The sequence below is a fragment of the Meriones unguiculatus genome, chromosome 14, assembly GCF_030254825.1.
Source record: "Meriones unguiculatus strain TT.TT164.6M chromosome 14, Bangor_MerUng_6.1, whole genome shotgun sequence".
NCBI lineage: Eukaryota > Metazoa > Chordata > Mammalia > Rodentia > Muridae > Meriones > Meriones unguiculatus.
The window spans coordinates 21087794-21110708 of NC_083361.1; the positions used below are offsets into that span (position 1 = coordinate 21087794).

General features: G+C 43.3%; 1 protein-coding gene and 1 pseudogene across 1 annotated transcript in view; both read left to right on the forward strand.

The window, feature by feature from the left end:
* The window catches only part of Gpr139 (G protein-coupled receptor 139), a 45071-nt gene extending 32751 nt beyond the window's left edge, over window positions 1-12320 (forward strand). Inside the window, exon 2 of the mRNA XM_021648791.2 lies at window positions 7919-12320. Within this exon, the coding sequence (XP_021504466.1) occupies window positions 7919-8853 (935 nt within the window). The 3' untranslated portion in view covers window positions 8854-12320. The remainder of the gene's footprint in view (window positions 1-7918) is intronic.
* A 7954-nt stretch (window positions 12321-20274) lies between these two features.
* LOC110555534 (small ribosomal subunit protein uS2-like) lies at window positions 20275-21158 on the forward strand (annotated as a pseudogene).
* Window positions 21159-22915: the final 1757 nt, after the last annotated feature.

Genomic DNA, 22915 nt, shown 5'->3' on the forward strand with positions numbered 1-22915 from the left:
CATTTGAGACTGGAGATACAGGATGAGACAACCACCCTTAGGAGTTCCTGCCCTCCTTCTCTTGTGAAGGTCTCCCTCCCCCAGAGTTCAGATTAAAATCCCCTGGAAGCCTCCAAACACCATCCACAGAGGCCCCCAAAGAAGTCTTTTCAGCATCCTGCGTTTCCTTCTCCTCCCCAGCCTTCCACCAAAAACCATAGAATACCAGTATCAGTGAGGAGGAGGGTGGCAATACCCATCACTCAGTTCCATCTGCTCTCATCACAGGATCTAAGCAAGGTCACAGCCAGTTTCCTACCCAGCAGGCTGTGTGATTGCCCTTCCTAACAACCCAGTCTTGGGAACCCTGAGGAGTATACAACGTCACCAGCAGACTAGCTCAAAATGCCAGAGGCCAGCACGGTGTGAGAGCTGACACTCCTCAGACGAGAGATAGACAACTAGGGCTGCATTTAAGTGGCAACAGAAAGAGGTGAGTATTGCTCTCTGGAAATTCACAAGGGTGTAATTTAGGATGCAGAGAGATGGGATTTGTGAAAGGTTAGGCTAGGAATTTAATTAGCCCAGATAAGCAATTCTCTCTCTCTCTCTCTCTAAATTTTTTCTAATTTTTGAGAGCTGCATGGATGGAACAACAGTGCCTTTGGTGCCCTGCTCTTCACAGAATCACTGTCACTATCAAAAAGTTCTTCTTGGCGTCTAACCTGGTCTTTTTATAGCTACAGCTTCATTTCTTTTTCCTTCTTACAAAGTCTCTTTAGCTGCCTGTAGGAGGGAGATGAAAGGAGACAAGGGATAGGACAAGAGAAAAGAGAAGCATTTTGTTCTTTAAACCAGTGTTTTTCTGTTTAGTGGGATTCATCTTGTAGACATACACAAAACTCTTAAGGAAGCACCATGCTGCTCTCCCCCAAGCAATAGTTAATAAACAATAGCCAACAGCGGAAAGAAGCTTCATAATTCTTATAGACATGGAGGAGACAAAACCTAGGCTCTCTCTCTGGCTGAAAACCTCCATGGCAGGGAAGCTCAAAGCTAAGATTTATGGTTATGTGCCATGCTTCATGTGCAGACTGAGCTCCGCAGAACAGGTCTCTTGGTTTCAGGTTCACACCGTTGCATCCAGGGAGCATGGAGGGCTGCTATCACCTGAAGCTCCGTAGGCCTGTGCACCAAATATGGAGACTCACCCCATAGCTGACCACTGATATTAGAAGCTTAAGTGAGCCTCTCACTCTGAGCCCCCACATATGACCTCTCCGAATGACAAAAAATTAGTCTTCCAGAGGGAGCAGGGTCCCAAAGCAGGTGTTCAAAGATCCCGTATGTCATAACATCAACAGTCACACAAAGCCTTCCTGTCACCATCACAGGTCAATATCCCAGGACAAGCTCAAAGTGAAAAACCTATATAGGCATGGGCACCAAGTGGTGTGGCTAATTGGAAACCATCAGGGAGCCCAGCTACCATATTATGGGGATGGGGACGGGCTGACACACTTTAACTATCTAATGTCTTTTTCATTGTGTGTGTCTGTGTTATGTGTGTGCACACTGTGTGCCTAGGAACTCACGGAAGTTAGAGAGGTTATCTCGTGTCCTTCTGGATCTCTCTCTATGTTGTTCCCTGCTGACTTGAAACTCATTTTCTTAGCCAGGTGGCCAGCAAGGCCCAGAAAACCTCCTGTCTCCCCTATCCCCACCCACCATGCTGTAGTTAAAGACACAGGCAAGCACAGCTGGTTTTTACATGACTGCTGGGAACCAGAATTCAGGTCTCCAGGCTTGTACAGCCAATGCTCTTACTCACTGAGCCATCTCCCAGGCCTGTCTACAGTGTATTGATTAAACATATAAACTTGGGTACCAAAGGTCTCTCCTGCCTCCCCACCCTTCAGCTGTGTGTCCTCGACAAGGGATTTAACCTCTCTGAGTCTCCGAGCTCTCAAATTATACTACTGCCCTCACATGGTAATTAAGATCAAAGGAGATATTGTGAAATGCCCAGGACAATGTAAATGTTGAACTAATGTTAACTGTTATGTGCTGGGATAGTTAAGATGCTGAAAATTTTTAATTGTCAAAAATAAAAATTGGGGAAAAAAAAGCAGAACTAAGAGAAATGAACTCAGAACTCTAAGTGATCAGCCTCCCCAGCCAGCTGTCTCTTCTAAGGAACCTACAGGGACGTCATAGTCATTCCAGACACCAAAAACATCTCTGAAAGACATTTGACCCTTCTCCGCAGCTGGTAGATCAGTTGGTGGGATGGTTTGATAACCATAACTGTGCTGTTCTCCCTGCCACTCTCCAAATCTTCTCACGTCTGAAGACTATAAGAGGCAGGTGCAGGGAATCAGTTGTCCCAGGAATATCAGAGATGACGCTCGGGGTCCCAGAACATGGGCTTTCTGTTCCCTGAGTGCTTGAGCCTGTCTGACTGCACCAGAACAGGATGGATCCCCAGGCCAGTTGGTTTTAGAGAGAAACTGTGAAATGCAATTTCAGGCAGTGGTGATGTGGGTTTCTCAGCTCATTCACCCCTTGCAAAGGTGCGCTGACTCTGTCAACACCACTTTCCCTTTGTGGAAAAATGTGTGACAGTAGAAATGATGGATAGTTTTCATATGTGAAGTCAGAGCAGCATCAGGTCATAAGAGTTGAAGTTTTTACCTTCCCGTTGCTTTTCTAAAAAAATCAATACACAGTTCCCTCTAACTCCCCAAAGCTCACCTCAAGGTCTCCTAAGTGTCCCTGATATTAGCCTGGGATTGGGAGATCTCTCTGCTCACACAAAAGAAATGAGAAACTCCGTGTCTACAGATTAGTTTCTCAAGAGAAGCAATTACTAGAAACTTCGGGAAATGTCAAGTATGAATACCTGGCAATTTTGTTGGCTTTGATGGCTTGCTTGACTTAAAGCACTCGTTAGGTGGGACTGGAATATTTTTGCCGCATTTCAATCTGGAGAATTTTTAGCACCATGCTTGAAACTGGGTTCAACTGGGGAGGAAGAGACAAGGACAAAGTCATTCTAGAGAACACACTCAGAACATTTCTCGGGGACACCCTGGAATTTACCCACCTCTGACACCTGATAGTTATAGAGGCCAGCGAGGCGCTGCTCAATGAGTGAGGAGAGATTGTGAGAAATGACAAGACTTTTCTAAATTTGAATGACTGGCTGACACCCTTTCCTATGTCCAAGACTAAAACAGAGATCAAAAAGGTGGCTCAGTGTGTGAGAGTATTTGCTCTGCAAGGAGGACTGGGTTCATATTCCCAGCACACATATAAAAAGAAATAGCAGGACATGGCTGTGGTGCCTAGAACCATGGCAGTCTGGGGAAGAGACAGATGGACCCAAGAGCTCTCTGTCCAGCCAGCCTAGCTGAAAGGAAAAACTTCAAGTTCTGTGAGAGACCTTATTTCAAGGCAATAGGGCAGAGCATGACAGCAGAAGACACACATTGACCTGCTCTGGCTACGGCAGGGGGTAGGGGGGAGGAGAAATGGAGGGAAAGGAGGAAGGAGTTTAATGTGGGGTAAAGTCACAGAGAGCTAGAATATCTTCCTGGTTTCTTCACCTGTTTGGTTTCTTTGGACAACTGATACAAACCTCAGTTTCTCCATCTATAAAATGACAGTATTATCACTATTTTGTGTTCTCCCATTACCTAGTTCATTCCCAAAGCTTTGCACAGGCCTAGAATTCTTTTTCCATCCTGGTGAGCTCTTTCTTCTCACCTCAAATGTCACTTCTCATCCCTTGCCTTTATTCTGCATGGTATCATTATCTGGGATTCATTGTGCATTGCTGTGTGTTGTTTTTTTTTTTTACTCATTTATTCACTCACTCACTCACTCTTCTTTCACTCTATCATTCCTGTGACAGAAAGAAACTTGTCCATTTTGCTAATCCCCTCGTGTAATGTCTATTTTTGAATAAATGAGTGAGTGAGTGAGTGAATAAATGAATGCACAAATGAATGACAATAGGACACAGTCACCAAGGACTTACCATGTACGAGGTACTGTTCTCTCTGTGAAAATTGTCTTGTTTAATAATTCTTCCATCTGAAATCAACCCCATGATGTGGATATTCTTATCAGCCTCATTTTATAAAGAAGGAAGCTGAAGCACAGTAATTGAATAAATTTGCCCCAAATCTATGAGCCAATAAGCAACAGAGCCAGGATGAAACCCCAGGGCAGCCCTGCTCCAGACCATCCATGATTGGCTGTTGGGTACCCCATGTTATTAGTGTAGTAAGGGTCTAACAGCCTGATTTCCAGAAAAGTCTAATTGTATGAGATTGAGTCATGGCAAGCAATGACTAGAAGGCAGCCCTTTGATCTAGATGCCCTTTCCAGATCTTTGCCTTCCGCTCTACCTGCATGCTTGCCAGCTTCCCTGTGCCCACTGTGTGCATTTCTCATTTATTTCTTCTGTATGTAGCTATTTGTAGGCTATTTCCACACGCTGGTGGAGACCCTGACCGTCTGCAATGCCAATTTGTGCCCACCTTCAGCCCATGCATGGTTCATTGCCTGCAAATATAGATGCTAAATACTTGGTGAAAGGATTTCAGAATGAATAAAACATTTTGAAATGCTTTTGAAGAGAACACAACAAAGCTGTTTAATAAAAGAGAGCTATTAAGTGCAAAAATGCTTACAGAGCAAGCACAAATCAATAGAAGTGTTCTTTGCCTTAATAAAAGCAATGTTTCATGTGTCCCACCACTGGGCCTTTGCACATGTTGTTTCTTCTATTGAAATGCCGTCTCCTTTCACATGTCTTCCCTCTTTACCTCCCTGTTTGTCCCTTGATCTCAGCTTGAACATCATCACTCCCTCAGAAGTGGTTTCCTGGTCACTGCTCCCAGCCACTCCTTTCTAGCACTCACTATAACCTGAATTTATGCATTTTCTTCTGTTGTCCCCTGGTCAACATTTTTCTCCACCAGTAAGTCACAGGGTATTAAAGCAAAACAGACAACATCTGTCTCGTTTACTGTCTCCTCACTGCATATAACTCACAGGTCCTTAAAAACATTGCTGACTACACAAACTTACGGGATAGCAGGCTTACAAATACAAACTATTCTTTTAGAAGGCGATGTTTTCTGAGGTAGGCTCTTCATGGAGCGTGTACTCATCATTGTTTTCTTTTGGGTACAATGAGTGGGTCCCCATCCCCCTGGAATAAATATTATTAAACTATCATCTGCAGCATGAACCTTGACCCATGGCTTGAAGCCTGGCTAATGTAACCAGAATTCTGTCATCGCCAAGTGCTTCGAATGAGAGTGAGAGCGACGCAGGCTTGAAACAGAACACTAGCGGGCACTACCAGCTACTGAGAGGATGTGGAACGGCTGAGCCGAGACAGTTCTCATTATCTGATACAGGAGACGAACACTGTGGGCTCATGTATTTCACAATCCCCAGCCGGTCAGCAGTGTGGAAGGCTGTGGACTCTTTAGAAGGTAGAACCTTGCTCCAGGAAGTGAGTCTCGGGGGTAGGCCTCAATGCCGGAGAGCCAGGCCTTCCACACTACTGTCTCTCTGCTTCCCGACTGCGCACACAATGTGATCTGCCAGCTCACACCCTCACTACTGTGCCTTAAACTGTGAGCTAGAATAAGCCATGCCTCAGTTAAGCTGCTTCTGTCGGGTGTCTGATCACTGCAAGGAGAAGAATAATGACAGCTACGCACTCTAAAACATAAACACGCTTCTGTGTGTGCTGCCCAGTAAAATCTCACATGGGCATGCTTCTCAGTGAGGGCCATACTGAGGTATGAGCAAGCACACTTATAACCGAAAAATTCTGAAATGAATTCAAAAGTGCTGCCCGCCCGGATAGAGTAGAAATAACAAACTACATGTAACACACACACAAGTTGTGCTAAGTTGACACAATGCTATAAAACTGTTCGCGTGAATAAATTAGAACTCCAAGTATTGACATAGCAAGGCCTCAAAAACATACTGCTGAATAACAGAAGGGGACAGTGGGATGGGCCAGAATAGTGACAGTGTGGAAAAGCAAGAGCAGGCAAACATCACCCTGGACGCAGACTCTGCTTACCCCTGGAGAGAGAAAGAGAGGAGGGAAAATAATGGCTTTGGAGCTATTTCAAGACAGACTTCACCTCTGCCTGCAATGTTATTTCTTTTTTATGAAGGAATGAACCAAATATAAAAAACAATGTTCAAATTGCTGTAATTTTAGGACAAGTGCACCGGCTGTGTGGGTGTGCTTGTTGTTAGAGGGTTCTATTTGTGAACTACTGCGCGCTTTGCCTTGAGTTTGGGTGCAGGGCCTTGCCACACAGCTCTGCCTAGCCTTGAGCTCTTGGATCAGTCCTCTTACTTTAGACTTACACATGCTAGGGTTGTGGTGTACACCGTGACATCGGGTTCAGGTAATGTTTTAAATGGCTGCAGAGAAATGAGAAATGGGAGCAAGAGAGAGGAAGAAAGGAAGCGAGAGCAAGGAGGGGTGAGAGGAAGGAAGGGAGGAGAAAGGGGAGAAGGGGGAGAGATTCTGGCTTTGTTCCTAGACTTCAGACAGAGGACAAAAGCTCTCTTTGACCCTCGATTGCAAAGCAAGATTGACAGTGTCCAGAGTTGATTGTAAGAATGAATGAGAATCAGTTTTATCTAAATAACTTTCAGACATCATCCATGGGTTATTGCTTTTAAATTATTCCCTAATGCCTTTCTAATTGCATCGTATTCAGGGAGATTTGTGTTTATAAAAGCTATCAAAGATTGTTTCTGTGAGGGTGTGTGTGTGTGTGTGTGTGTGTGTATAAAATCATATACATCTGTGATATATGGGTTTGTGTACATATCAATTGTTTATTGCCAGCAATTATCCTAAGGGAAAAGAAGTGGGTGATTAGAAAACAGTAGAAGAGCAATTTCTATTTTTTGTGATTGTTTTTTAAGTATGCACAATGTATGCTGATCACTTGCTCCAAAAAAAAAATCAATACAATTCTTTTTAAAATTAATGCAAAGGTCATCCCTTAAATGCACTTAAAAGGAGGTCCTAGAATCTAACTTCCATAAAGGTTATTAAAAGGTCACGCTGCTGAAGATGTAGCCAAGTGGTAGGGCATTTGTCAATATGTAAAAACCCTGGATTCTCTCCCCAACACCATAACAAGGAGGGTATACAGCTCAAGCAGCATGGAGGCAAAGGCATCCTAGTCCCACTGCATTACACTTGTCTTTTTGCTGTTATAAACTGTCTGGGGTGGGGTTTGTCAGGGTGCAATCTTTCACGAGGACATGAAGGCGAGAGCAGGAGGCTGCTGGTCATGTGGTATCCTCAGCTAGGAAGTAGAGAGAGATGGGTGCTTGTGCTCAGCTGGCTTTTTCCTTTGTGTTCAGTCCAGGACTCCAATCCAAGAAACAGTTCCACCCCTCTTTAAAACGGGCTTTCCCATCTCAATTAGTCCTTCATAGGTAGGCCCAAGATACTTGTCTCCTGGGTGATTTTAGGTTCTGCCAGGTTGGTGATCAGCATTAACCATCACACCCCTATTTCCACAGTAACTCGGACAGACATTTGGGTAAGGATTCAATTTGGGGACACAGCACGGACTCTCCTGGGCACTTGCGGTTCCAGTTTCACATCTGTAGTAGGTTAATGTCAGCATCACCTCTCACAGTTCCGTGCGACACAAACAAACTACAGCATGAGCATATATTTAAACTGTATCCAGCTGTTCGTCTGAGGTGTGATCTGTGGTGCTGGATGTCCCACAGAAACACCCATTTGATCCTCTGACATCCTATCCAGATGAGAGGTACCCCAGAAACCTCAGACCTAGGGTCTTACTGGCAGCCAGTAGTCATCTCTGCCTTGGGGATAACCTTGATTCTCTTCTCTCCACAGCAAATATCTTGACGGTCATAATCCTGTCTCAACTGGTGGCCAGGAGGCAGAAGTCCTCCTACAACTATCTTCTAGCACTTGCTGCTGCTGACATCTTGGTCCTCTTTTTCATCGTTTTTGTGGATTTCTTGTTAGAAGATTTCATTTTGAGCATGCAGATGCCTCCGATCCCTGACAAGATCATAGAAGTGCTGGAGTTCTCCTCCATCCACACCTCCATTTGGATCACAGTCCCCTTAACAGTTGACAGATATATTGCCGTCTGTCACCCACTCAAATACCACACGGTTTCCTACCCAGCCAGGACCCGGAAAGTCATTGTGAGTGTTTACATCACCTGCTTCCTGACCAGCATTCCCTACTACTGGTGGCCTAACATCTGGACTGAAGACTACACCAGCACCTCCATTCACCATGTCCTTGTCTGGATCCACTGCTTCACCGTGTACCTGGTGCCCTGCTCCATCTTCTTCATCCTGAACTCAATCATTGTGTACAAGCTTAGAAGGAAGAGCAATTTCCGCCTCCGTGGTTATTCCACAGGGAAGACCACCGCCATCTTGTTTACCATCACCTCCATCTTTGCCACCCTCTGGGCCCCCCGCATCATCATGATTCTCTACCACCTGTATGGCACACCCAGGCAGAAGACTTGGCTGGTCCACATCATGTTGGATGTTGCCAACATGCTGGCCCTACTGAACACAGCCATCAACTTCTTCCTCTACTGCTTCATCAGCAAGCGGTTCCGTACAATGGCAGCTGCTACCCTCAAGGCCTTGTTCAAGTGCCAGAAGCAGCCTGCACAGTTCTACACCAACCATAACTTTTCCATAACAAGTAGTCCTTGGATCTCACCAGCAAACTCACACTGCATCAAGATGCTGGTATACCAGTATGACAAACATGGAAAGCCTATAAAAGTATCTCCGTGACCGCATAGGGCTGGCACTCGTGCCTCTGTGTAATCTGTTTCCAGATGAGAGGGTGTCCCATCCTCTGGCTGAACAGCTCTCCTTAAGAGTGCTAACCTGATTTCCTATCTCCACAGACTGAGCAGCTCTCAGACTGGCAGATGAGAAGAGATGGAAGAGAAGAAAGGAAAGCATGAATCTTGTTTTTCTTTTGTGCACTTAGTTTCACAAAATCACACTGACAGCCAAAGTTCCTGCTGGCTTGAAGATCCCAATGGCAGTTATAAATGCCGTCATATTGTGACCAATAAAGACCATGGTAGAGGAGTAGTTAGTGCTGGTACCATCCACAGCTACTAGGAACTAACCGCTCATGTGTGTAGCTGATGAGGTCATCCATCATTTCCCTGTGCCATTGCCAGCAGCTAACAAGGCTGACTGTTTTGGGGTTGTTTTTTTTTTTTTTTTCCAAGGTGCCCTTTGTCCAAGACAGGGTTGTAGTCTCCAAGTGGCCCTGGCAACTCTGGCTGCAGAATGACAGCATGGGGGAAAAAAAGTATCAAATACCATCCAAACTGTTGTAGGAATGTCTATGGGCGGATCCAAACCGACATGACTATGTCCCTTAGACTTGGGGTCTAAGGGGCAGTTTTCTATTTGCCATAATGTATAGATTTTATGTCTCCTCTAAAACAAAGACCCTGCCTGGTGCGTGGGGGAAAGGAGGAGTACTTGAGCCCAGAAAAACAAAAAATCAAACCCACTCTTGCCACTGTTTCAATTCATCCCTGTGTCAGCTGTATGCGACCCTTGCATTCAAAATCACTTCCTACTGTGGCACTGCGCATGCTTCCCAGAGAAGCCTCCTATGCGTCAAGTTTTAGTTCTGCCTCTTGCTTGCTCAAGCTCCTGCCAAAACTGTTCAGTCATGGGGGGGTCAGAAACTGCAGCTCTTCTGGTGGGTAAGGGGTGTCTAGCTCCCACCACAGCCCAGCTGGCATCGCCATGGAGGACCTCAAATACAAACAAAACTGATCCAGAGGGGTGGCTGTGCCAACCACTGGTATGTCCTTTGATGTAAGTGGCTCAGTTAGGTGGTGCCAATTATCATTAAAGTCGTTCAACTCAGATGCTTCAAAGATGATAAAATATATTTATTATTCTCCCCTTGCCCATTCAAGGTAGGAATGAGTCTAGGATGCGGATAGGGGCTTCCTGGAGAATTAACACTTGTATGTACAGATGTATAACACACACATACACACATGAGTGTATTGACTGTGTCCTGAGGTGTGCTTTAAAGAAGATAAGAAAGCTAGAGTTCCTCTTGTTTTGCATTTTATTTGTGCCCCTTTTCAAGATTCCCAGCATTTGAACCCATCCCTGGTTCGGAAGAAATCTTTAAAATGATTTTTGAAACTGCATGATATTTTTGGTGACCAACCTAAACAGTGAGCTGGAACACTTGGTTCCACAGGCTTGATTTCTACTGCATTTTCTTCCTAAATCGGAAGGCATGTGCCTATCACGTTAAGGGGTCTTCAACAAAGAAATGGGATGGAAAGGTCCCCGGGGCAACACAAGTCCTAAACTTCCACCAAGGCCCTTCAGTCCTAACCCAGTGGAACTTGGGGTCGTATCGCTCCTGCTGGTGTTCATTCCTATCCCTTTCAAACGACTTATGGGAGAGTCTCACCAAACCCAATGGTTACATTCTAAAGTCAGTGCAAAAGGGAATGACTTTCTGGTTCCTGTACCTAGTCCTCAGGGAAGAGGACCTATGAACACCCAAGAAGCTGCATTTTTCTCCAGTGTTGGGACAGGCTGCTGATACTTGGGTTGAAGATAATACAGAGTCAGCTGGTGGCAGGGGATGTGTCCTGCTATGGTGGTATATCTGAGAACAGCAGGACAACCGGGACACAGCAAGCCACTCCCACTGAAAGGTCTGCAGAAGTTACTCACGTGAGGGATGAGCAGAGTCCTAGCTTCCATCTTGCTTGCTCCCCAGACCATATGCTCAGTCCGTGAAACGAGAACAAACTCTCCCACATCACTTGAATTGCATTTCTTTCTTTCTTTTTCCCCAAGCATGTCCAACTGAATGTATGTTCATTAGCTGTGTGTACGACACACTTCCACTGCACCCGCCCCATAAGCAACATTAACCAAAGGCTACCTATCCTGAATATATATTATATATGTGTGTGCGTTTATTTATTTTTTAAAACGTATATCTCTGAAAATGTTAGTTTGAGCTATACATAAATGATTCAAAGTGCAATATCTATAAAGGTTAAGCAATTCCTTTTTGAGAATGTACACAAGATGAAGGGCAAGTCTTTGACTCTCAGTGCTGTCTGCCGTGTGTTTTAATTGTATGTAAAACATATTAATTATTTAAAAGCTGGGTGTGCAGTGGGAATGCTTTGCACAGATTCTCACTTAGTACTTTTCTTAACAGTAGTTTCTACCAGGTCGTACGGTGTCATCTCCTTCTTCTGACAACATTTTCTATCTCTCTAAGTCATTTTTTAAGCTAATCTATGAAAGCACTCCAGATAGTTGCTACATCTTCTGTTTAAAATACACACGGATACCCTTTGGGTATATATATATATATATATATATATATATATATATATATATCCACCTATACATGTATGTATATATACATATGTACTTATGTATGTATACGCCTAAAGTTTATTTAAGATTTCGGGATGCCAGAAGGAACATTCATTTATTATTGATATTCATAATAACAGACAATAGTGAAGATGCTTTCTTTCTAACTTTAAACATTGCAAGCCTTTTCTCTCAGGCCGGGTTTGGGGATGAAGCCTTGACTATCGAAGCCTGTCACATAAACAGCTGCTGCTAAGGGCCACCACCTTAGCCTGGGTTTTTGTGGTGCTTCTTTCAAAGACTGTTCACTATCACTCCCATCGCTGTATGGTTTGTATCCTTGGACGTGGCGACAGCGCCACACATGGGTACATGCCAAGTCTTTTTCTTAGCAAGTAGAAGCCTGAAAAAGGAGACTGAGGGGAAGGGCAGACAAACCATAGATGACAAGCCATGTGACTGCATGAACACCCGTGTTCCAAACACCTTGCAATAGGAAAGGGTTATTTTGTACAGTTGGTGCCTACCTGTTCAACCTGGGGAGCCCTTTGGAAGTGCATAAACGACTCTAATGTTGACTACTACTGCTCAAAAATGGAACAGGAGGCTACCACCGAAAAATAGTAAATGCTCATATTTTTTTAACTAGATAATTTATTGTGTTTGGACTAGTTTGTATTCTAATAAATTCTAATATGGTGCGCACTTGGTGTTTGCTGTTTGCATATGTGTTCAACCAACTGCAGAATGCTGGGGTTTTATTCATATTATTTTTAATTGATAAAATCATAATTGTATACAGTTATGGGGTGCGATGTGATGTTTTGATATATGTATTAAATGTGCAATGATTAAATCAAGCAAATTAACACATTGCCTCACTTACATATTTGTGCTGAGACATTTGAAACTTACTTTTGTGTCTATTATGAAGTTTACAATACCTTATTAGTATCAGAGAACTTCATCTGTGGAATGGGTCTCAAAACATTGAATCTTTATACCCTGAGATCAACAACTCCCTGCTCCTTAGCCCCTACTTCCCCAACCTTCTGATATCATTATTTTCTCTACTCCTATGGCCCCAATGGTTTTTTGTTTATTTGTAGGTTTTGTTGTTGTTTCGACATATGATTGAGATCATACGATCTTTGTCTGCCTGGAGCTCAGTCATTTCATTTAGTATAATGTTCTCCAACTATCAAAATACTGATGAAAGTTTTAAAATATTTTTAAATGATCATTTTACTAATATCTTGTGTTGAATGTTAGCATTAAAAACAGAATCCCAGGCTGAAGAGATGGCTCAGCTGTTAGACTCAAAAAAACAAAAACAAAAACAACCAGACTCCCACCTGCCTTCTTGTTGGTCATGTGGATTTCAAAAAGTTAGAGCACAAAGTTCTGCTTCCCATAATCCTAAATTGCTCATCCTGGGTATAAATCTGGGTTCTGTTGTATTTTGTATCCTCTGTGAGTGGGATGTGATCATAAATAGAATCAGCATGTGGCGAAGTGCTCAGACTTGCACATCAGGCAGTTGTAGACTCATGACCCAGCTGTGCCACTGACCAGGTGTATGACTTCAGCTGGTCCTTCAAGGCTTTAACCCGAAGAATTTTCCTTATGTGAAAAGTACTACCAATTGCAATATTTTCCATTTGTCTGCAAGGCCTGTAACTGTTCTCGTGGTGAGACACCTACAGCTCGGTGTGGAGCACTGTGGGCTGTGACCTTGGACAATGTTCTCAGCCTCTGAGTCCCAGATTCCCCTTCACAATGGTGACTAATCAAATTTCTAGTAAGTACCACATAGGGTGCCTATCAGTATCAGGATTTCTACAACACTTTACAGGTGAGGATGCTGAACCTGGGAGTGGATACGTCCAGAATCAAGCCCAGGTCACTCCGTATGTTGCCCTTTCTGCTGTGTCTCACTGGACCACCTGAGTCATCAGAAAGGTCGCATTATTTTTATGACCCTTTTCTAGGGTTGAGAATACTGTATAGTTCTGAAGCTCTTCAAGCCCAGGTCACCCGAGTATGAGATATATTATAACTGCATTGTCATTTAAACACACAGCTTGACATTTCTCTGTCAAGTGGAACTTTTCTTTAAATTGATTCTATCAGCTCTCAAACTCTCTATGCATTTTCCCACACAAACCACCATCAATTCTGACAGCCACCCACAAACTATTGTTACAATCCATCTTTGCATCAGCTTAGAGACTGAAAGTGACATAGAACAGCAGGAAAAAAATGCTGACAGGGTCACAGGATCCGCTGGCCATGGCCACAGCATCCTCATTAATTTCACTCACCAACTTAGAGAGGGAGCCGATAGAGGCTGAGCTGTTAGATAATGATCCTTTTATTAATACATTCTGCTAAATGATGGCTCAGCCTCGTTGGAGAGTGTACAATTAATCCAAATACTTGCCAGGCACAACAGGAGGGATGAGCAGCTTGTAGCTATGGGGAGAAATAGAGACTGTGAATATCCTGGGTTTGTTGGGAGAATGTGTTACATTCCAAAAAGGATGGAAGAGTTTCCTGATTTCAAAAGAGCAAGTAGGGCAATAGGGAGGGGAAAGACCTTGTCATGAACTCTCTGCACAAGGTGTTACCCTGTGCATGAGCTCTGTTACCTACAGAATGACAGTGACACAGTAGTTTTTTTCCCAAGTGAGATGTAACCAGAGCAAGTGAGTTAAAACTGCAGCAGAAGGGATTTGTACTAAATCCAAAGAAGAAACCTGCATGCGGATGTTTATTAACTCCACAAATGAGCTTCAGTGGCAGCTTGGAATATGCTTCTATACTTCAAAGTCTGCAGCACAGAGGGGCAAATCTCACTCAGATGCTTTAATGGAGAGACTTGAGTCATGAGATTCTTAATGATGGCCTGAGCAAGATTAAAAAATAAACAGTAAGTGCTGTTGAGACCCCTGAGAAATGATGGAGAAGCTCCCCCACCCCCACCCATGAAATTGGATGAAACAGTGGAATTTCATGGATTTGAGCTGGCATCTTGGAAGAGGGCCTTTCCAGAAAAGAGCTCTTCCTTAGTGCTATCGGACTTAGGATGTCACAGAAGAAGATAGAGCTATGTTCCCCCAGATATCCCTTCTTTTAGCGTCTACATAGATGCCTATCACTGCTAACTCACAAATAGAAGTCCAGGAGGAAGGCAGAGCAGGTGGTTCATCTACAATGACCAGACCCCAAACAAAGCAGCAAGTGAAGAATAAGTCAAGAATAGAATGAGACAGGAAGCAACGGAAGAATAAACAACCACGTTTGGAGCTTTATTTGACTGCTCTTTGAGTTCTTAGAGGAACAGTGAGGCTCTTTGTAATTATATCATCCAAAGATCTAAAAAGAAAGCTAAGACCTAAGAAAATTTCCCTTACTCAAGAGCATAGAGCTTAAGTGTTGGTAAACATGATATTCAGTAATCTTTTTACACATTTTCCAAAAACACAAAATGTGTAATATATCTTTCACAGCTTGCTTTAAATCTCCATGGTTAGAAATTTTTCTATTAACCCTCAGTACTTCTAAACTAGACTATCAACTTAAAGATGTTAAGGATAGAATGCAATCATTCATTGAAAAACCACTGGGCCCTAGGCATTCCTTCAGTCATTTATTTATTTAACTGATATTTATTAAAGTAAGCCATGTGCCAAAATATATTCTAGTCAGTAATTTGTTAGTGAACAAGACATATACCCCTTATGTCAGGTGTTCTCCATGGGGAGATACAGTAATGGTGAAATCGAGTTAGATTAAAGCAGACCGTGATGAGCACTGAGTCAAACAGTAGTAAGCAATCCAGGAACAACGTTAGGTAACTCATTCAAGGAAGCTCTGTTTGAGAAGGTGGCCAGAGAACTGGGGCCCATATAAAAAAAAGGAAAGCAGCCACAGCAAGGTGATCAGAAAAGAGAAAGGCCTTGAAATGGAAATGACCTTGAGCACTGGGTAGATTGCAGAAGACTAGAACTGCTGATGCATCATGATCCAGCAAAGGGATGTTATGAAACAAGGCAAGGCAAGGTGGCAATAGTCAAATCATGCAGAGCTTCGTGCCCTGGTCAAGATCCTGGAGAAAAACCACTGAGCATCTTAAGCAAGAGACTGAAATGGTCATCTTACCTCTGCCCTCGTGAGTCTTGAAGGGGAATGCACTCATGTACATTTTTCAGGTGAAAAAAAAAAATGGAGTCTCATAGAAATCAAATTAAATTTACTCAAAATAACAATGAGTAACTCATGAGTTGATATTTAAGTCCAGGCCTGCCTGCTTCCAAGAGCCCCTTCAGCAGGCCATCTTGACATGTTGTCATTGACATCCTGCGTTTCTGGTCCTGAATTAGCAGTTTGGTCCCATTAGCCTTTTCCTCATCCAAACTTGATATTTAGGCTAAAGTCATCCTCCAATTCCATTAATGAGGAGTCAGAAATCATCCAGGCCTCATACCCCGTGGTTCCTCTTCATGACCCAATTTGTGTGTTTGATGAAATCTGGCAGAGCTGAATTTCAGAACTACAAATAAGATAGTATTAAAAGCGAGGAATGCAGAAAAACAAGTATAAACTTTTACGCTTTCCCTGAATTACTCTCAGTAATAGTATTTTTTATGTCATCATTGTTTTGCAGAGGCTTTCACACCCAGATTTTACCAGTTGTTCTTTCTCCTGTAAGACTGGCAAGTGTTCCCCTGTCCAAGGTTCTAAAACTGTCCATGCCTGATCAAGTATCCGAGAATATTCTAGAAAGTTGCCCACCCTCCTCTTCCCATAAAAAGACATGGAATACTACTGTGTGTGTGTGTGTGTGTGTGTGTGTGTGTGTGTGTGTGTGTGTGTGTGAGTGAGTGTGTGGTGTGTGGTGTCTGTGTGTGTGTGTGTGTGTGTGTGTGTACATCAAGATCAGAGATTAACTGTAGTGTCATTTTTAGGAATTTTGTTTTTGGAGACAGGTCGCTCACTGGGTCTTCATTGAACGCACTAGGTTGACTGGCCACTGAGCCTCAAGGATACTTCTGGCCCCAGATCTCCAGCACTGTGCGTGCCATTATACCTGTTTGTTTTTTTGTTTTTTGTTTTTTGTTTTTTACATGGCTCCTGGGGCTTGAACTACCTTCAGCACACAAGTGCTGTTTTCCATGAACCCACAATCATTTACCTTATTATAGATTTGGGATACAGTTTCTTACAAAATCCACTTCCATGGGGACTTTGCACCTGAAGGCAACCTCAGTGCCAGCTGCAAGCTTTTAAGAAATGTAAATCCATAACCACAAACCCAAAGCCAAGTGATGAAACATCTGTATTTTAACAACATTCCCGTGTGATTCCTACTCTCATTAGGACTGCAGTAGCCTTGGGTTGGTGCACTTTAAACCAATGGTTCCTCACTCCTGGAGAGCTGGAGAATTCCAATACCAGAATGAACTACAGAGATCAGCATTCTTTAAAGCTCTTCAGATGTTTTCACTGTAAACAAGATCATTTATTCAGGTAAAATGTTATAACCATAATATAAAAGGAAAGCCTACATCATCGAACATAGACAGAGATCATTAAAGCTGATTCAGGAATGCTGCCAACAGTTCTCAACACTTAACCATTGTCTAAACCAGAAAATCTTCAGTTAAGAAACAAAAATTGAGAGTGAAAGGCCTGATATCACCGGGTTGATACCTTCCCCTCACCTAGCTATGTAACAAGCTATAGGAGAACTCTTTCACAATTTGGTTCAAGGTTAGAAAGCCTACTTGCACATCTCCAAGGTTACAAGAATCACCCCCTGGGAAATGCCAGTCTATTACATGGAGCTTTGACAGTACTTTTATTTTAGTGACCCCCAAGCCTCAACTGCACTTTTAGAATCCCCTGGTGTTGTTAAAAACATACTTCCAGATGCTATGCCTACATGTTCAATTGGAACCTTCAAGAAGAATCCAAGGCATCAGAATCTTCAAAATCATGTCCAAGTGATTCTGATACCCAGGCAAGATTGAGACACTTTTACTGACTTAGTGACACTTTGCCAGCCATAAGGACTCACAAATCACAGCTCTCCCCAAGAGTCTGCCATGCACGCCCTCACCAACTCATACTCAATACCTTGTTGAGATTTCGCCATATGTGTACCACTCACAGATGAGGCCCAAGGGCAGGTTACAACAGCTATCTACCACCCATCCTGTATCCGAAACGAGTTCAAGAATGGACTGATGGGGCTGAGGACAGGCTTTGTTTCTGGAAATATGGATTAGATGATCTTGGTTGAGCCCAAGGTCAATGGCATCCCATCCAACCAATTTGGATATTGGCGCAAACACACAGGCAGAGCAGGGCTTCACAGAAAATGACTGTTATGATCATTGCAAGCAGACTTTCTCCGTGCCAGATTGATGTCAAGTGAAAAGCACTAGAGATGAGACTTCATGCCATCTTCGGGAAGCCAAGCTTGGGTCATCACAGCTGGTGTCCTGAGTGGACGACAGAGTGTATGAAGAATTCTTCTTTCCTGTGGGCAAGCTAGCCTGAGAAACAGAGAATGGAGAGCATCGACTCACGCATATGGCATCCCTTCTCTAAACTGTACAGATCAATCAGTGATGGCACAGAGAGTCACATTTCAGGGTGCTGAAATTGAATGTAGAGTGGTGTGTGGCTTTCCCTCTCCACTGAAGGCGAAGAGAAAGAGCAAGATGGAGAGAAAGATTGACTTCCAAATGCCTCTGAGAATATGACAAATCGTTCCTGAGGTAGACTAATGTACAACCAATAGAAAAAGAGCCAGGTCCCCCTGTACTCATGCCTTCTGACCTAGAGAATCTAACAAAATATGAGTCCAGGAACTGCACAACCCACAGAGAAACAGCGAGGTGTCTTATACTGTAAAGATTGCCCTGGTCCTCTGTCCTCAATGAATACTTTGGCTATCGGACATCTCCAAAGACATACTTCCCTCTTTGGGAACAGAGGTCCTTAATCTTGGTATCCTCACCTCTCTAAGTTCTTACAGAGTTTCCTAAAAGCTCTGGGATCAAAACTAATTTCAAATGACTTTGACAACACTAAATAGGACTTTTAGGAGTAAACAAATATAAGGCCCAAACCAGACACATGAAGTGCTGGAACTCATGTGAACAGCAGACGCTTGTGAAAGGGCCATGTAGATACAAGTTCAAATCCTGGCTCCTTCTCTCTGTAGTTGAAGAATGTCAAACAAGCCTCTTCCAGTCCCTTAGTTCCTGCTTTGTTATCAATAAGATGGAAATAACAATTACTGACTCCAAATGGGGAATAATGGGGTTATATTTAAGATGCTGAAAATCTCTAGAAACTATTAACAGATGTGTTTAAAATACATCATATCTACTTCCCTGCACAAGAATGCTAAATGTTCAGAGATTTCTCTCAGAACCTGGGTCCACTTTGAGTTAATGAGGTCACTTCCAAGATAAAGGGTTTAGCTATACTCTGCCCTGGCTCTCTCTTCCAGAGCAGAGAAAGTATATCATTCATTGCCCTCATTCAGTGACAGTCCTTGAAAAAGACAGAGCATCGAGGGTTTGGATGGAAGAAGGCAAGCCATCCATCACTGCATGTTCTATTCCAATACCGTGATGCATCTCCCAGTTCCATCAAAGTGCTTTCTAACAACTCTCACCCACCACTCCTTTCCACAGCAGAAAGTTAAACATCACAGAAAGTTGCATGGAGGTCACTGGCCTGTTTCATTGAAGTTGCTATCACTGAGGTCCAGTGATGACAGAAATGTAAGTGGTCTTATTGGTGAGTGAGTGTCAATACAGGTCACCTGTGTGTGTCACACTATGTCAAGTGTGTCTCTAAGGCTCTGAGCTGAAATACAAATATCCCCCAGCAGGAGACAAGGACTTCATGTTTTTATAAATTAAACTTATAAATATCTGATTTCTAAGAGGATACCAGGAAATGACTCCAGGTTTCATGTGTATGTGCCTCTTTCTGTGAGTGATTATCTGGGGGCACAATGCTGTTCTATGACAAGGGACAGACAAAAAACCTGAGAGAAAAGGGCAGGTTCTTTCCCAAAGAGTGAGGTCATAACAGCATCAATAGTCACAAGGAAAGGCAGTCATCAGGCAAGGAAAGAGAAAATGGACCTGAGAGGCAGCAGAGGATCGAGTCTTCTTTGTCCTGCTGTAAGCACTCTGTTGATTTTCTGCCACAATCTCAGACCAGAGTCTTACCCTAATATCCTATCCAGCCTCAATAGAGCAGAAATGCTGAGTGAGTATAGCCCCAGATAGGCCAGCAGGGCTCAGAAACAAGAACTCTCTTGAAAGGCATAACGACTCCAGCAAGGGGTTACAGCTCATAAAGCCATCACTTCTTCACAAAGAGGCTTTGTCTGTAGCCACACTAGCCAGTACAGCTTCTATCCCCTCAGAGTGGAAGATCTTTGGGGCTCTCAATATTCCCAAGGTGGGGAAGCTACCTCAGCCTCTCCTGGGCTGATGATGATCAGTGGGCTGGAGAAGACCCAAACATACTTTTCATCTCTGTGCTCTTAATTGGGATGGGGATTTTTAGAATCCATGTCCACTTACTCCCAACTTTCTTTCCAAGAGGATGTCTCCCTCTAAGTCCTAACTGAAACAATGCCGTGGTGTCACCAGGTGGGAAAGCAAAGGGGGGGAATGAAGGTTTAAAATCCTGCTTAGTGCTTTCCACGCTGCCCAGTGACAGGTCCACATGGCATTGTTCTTGATTCTCTTCGTAACTTAAAGGGAAACTTACACAATGTCTGGAGCCCTTGATGTCCTGCAGATGAAGGAGGAGGATATCCTTAAATTCCTCACCACAGGAACCCACTCAGGTGGCACCAAGCTTGACTTTCAGATGGAGCAATACCTCTACAAAGGGAAGAGTAATGGTATCTACATCGTAAATCCAAAGATGACCTGGGAGAAGCTGTTGTTTGCAGCTCAGGCTATTGCCATTGAGAACCCTGCTGATGTCAGCATTATCTCCTCCATGAACACTGGTCAGCGGGCTGTGCTGAAGTTTGTTGCTGCCACTGGAGCCACTCCAATTGCTGGCCTCTTCACACCTGGGAACTTCACTAACCACATCCAAGCAGCTTTCAGGAAGCCACAGTTTCTAGTGGTGACTGACCCCAGGGCTGACCACCAGCCCCTCACAGAGGCCTCTTACGTCAACCTGCCCACCACCGCTCCATGCATCACAGATTCTCCTATGGGCTTTGTGGACATTGCCATCCCATGCAACAACAAGGGAGCTCACTCAGTGGGTCTGATGTGGTGGATGCTGACCTGGGAAATGTTTTGCATGTGTGGCACTATCTCCCGTGAGCACCCATAGAAGGTTATCCCTGATCATTACTTCTACGGAGACCCAGAGGAGATTGAAAAGGAGGAGTGGGCTGCTCATGAGAAGGTGTGACCAAGGAAGAATTCCAGGGTGAATGGACTGCACCAGCTCCTGAGTTCACTGCCGCTCAGCCCGAGGTGGCAGACTGGTCTGAGGGTGTGCGGGTGCCCTCTGTACCCATCCAGCAGTTCTCTACTGAAGACTGGAGTGCCCAGCCAGCCACTGAGGACTTGTCAGCAGCTCCCACAGCGCAGGCCACCGAGTGGGTTGGAGCCACCACTGAGTGGTCCTGAGCTCCTCTGCAGACACCTGAGCAAAGGAAAAAAAGATGGAAGGAAAATAAAGTTCCTAAAAGCTGAGAGAGAGAGAGAGAGAGATGGATGGACGGATGGACAGACTGACAGATAGATGATAGATAGACAGATAGATAAAGAAGATCCTGCTTAACAAGATGCTCTCAGCCCAACACCTAATCTTTCTTCCTTTCTCCCTGTATAAAAACAGTCCTTGCTCTCTATTTCAATGTCCTCTAAGCTTTCGCAGAGTTGTCAAATTTCATCATTTTCTTCTTCAACTCAAACAGCTTCCTTCAGTGTCTTTGTCTGCAAACAATGAAGTCATTCTTCAAAGAATGTGCATCTTCTTAAAGGTACTCCAAGCACCAATGCTTTCCCCAAGCCCGACAATTTCACTGCTATTTTGCCTCTCCGAAGTAAGATAAAAAGGCAGACAGAAAGTAATCAGAGGGAGATAATTTCAGACTAATTTATTTTTACTTAAAGTAAATTTCCAGGGGTTTTTTTTTGTATGTTTGTTTTGTTTTTGTTTTTTGTTTGTTTGTTTGGTTGGTTGGTTGGTTGGTTAGTTGATTGGTTTGGGGGGTGTTGTTATTTGGTTGGTTGGTTTGGTTACTTAGCTAGTTAATACCAAAACTCTCAGAGATGTGCCTGAACAAGTAATAGACTCAAAATAAGTCATGAAAATCAGTAATTGCTATGTATTGGCTCTTTTACAAAATGCACATTTATTGGATCCATCATCCATTGGTCTTTCATAATCGCTATTTTACTAAAAATGCTCACCGGCCTGCTTACACTTCTTATGCATTCTGAAGGTCATATTCTATAACAACTGGGTCAGTAGAATTTCAGTAAACCTAACACACACATACACACACACACAGAGAGAGAGAGAGAGAGAGAGAGAGAGAGGCAGAGAGAGCGAGAAAAGAATGCCACTAACATGGATGGATTCTATGTTGATTTCTCAGGGTGTGAGAATCTCGATTCATGACAGAACGCACTAACACCTAAAAGCATAGATTTTTTTTTCATGTAACTTGTCCTAGAAAGACACGCCCACTACTTCAGCTGCTTCAAGGTTGTACAGATAACGACAGGGGATATTTATACTCCTTACCACATACCATTCTATGAATGATTTAGTGGACTTTATGCAATTTTTGCTACTCTCAATTTCATCGTCTTTGTTAATTTTCAAACATAAGCTCCGTCAGTGGAAGAATTCAAGTCCCTCTTAATACATGAGGAATTCATCTGGGTGGCAGAAATGTCTTTGTCAAGGACAATAAACTGGAAACGTTTGCTTCTTCCTAGCATCCTGCTAAACTTGGTGTTGTTGATGGATACTAATAATTCCCTTGATGAAAATTGCAATGTTCCTCACACTAATGGAGTTAACATTTTACTTTTATATCACGAGAGCTAAGCACCTTTTCTTTGATTGTTTAAAAATGCTTTTCAGGGCCTGTTCAGATAATTACCCAACTTAGAAAATAATGATGGCGTAGAAAAACAACGGTGTTTTAATGTTTTCTTTTTCTTTTCTTTCTTTTTTTTTTTTTAGTTAAGGTGAATGACTCAGCAACTAAGGTTGCTCAGTTCATAAAGATGTATTGTGTTCAGAATACGTAACAATTCCAATTACTTCTGGTTTACAGAGGAACAATTTGCTGCATGAATTTCTGTAGAATTGTCAGTGATTGTTGGCAGCATTTGGCCTTCTTTGTTACCAGCATGATGTCACATTT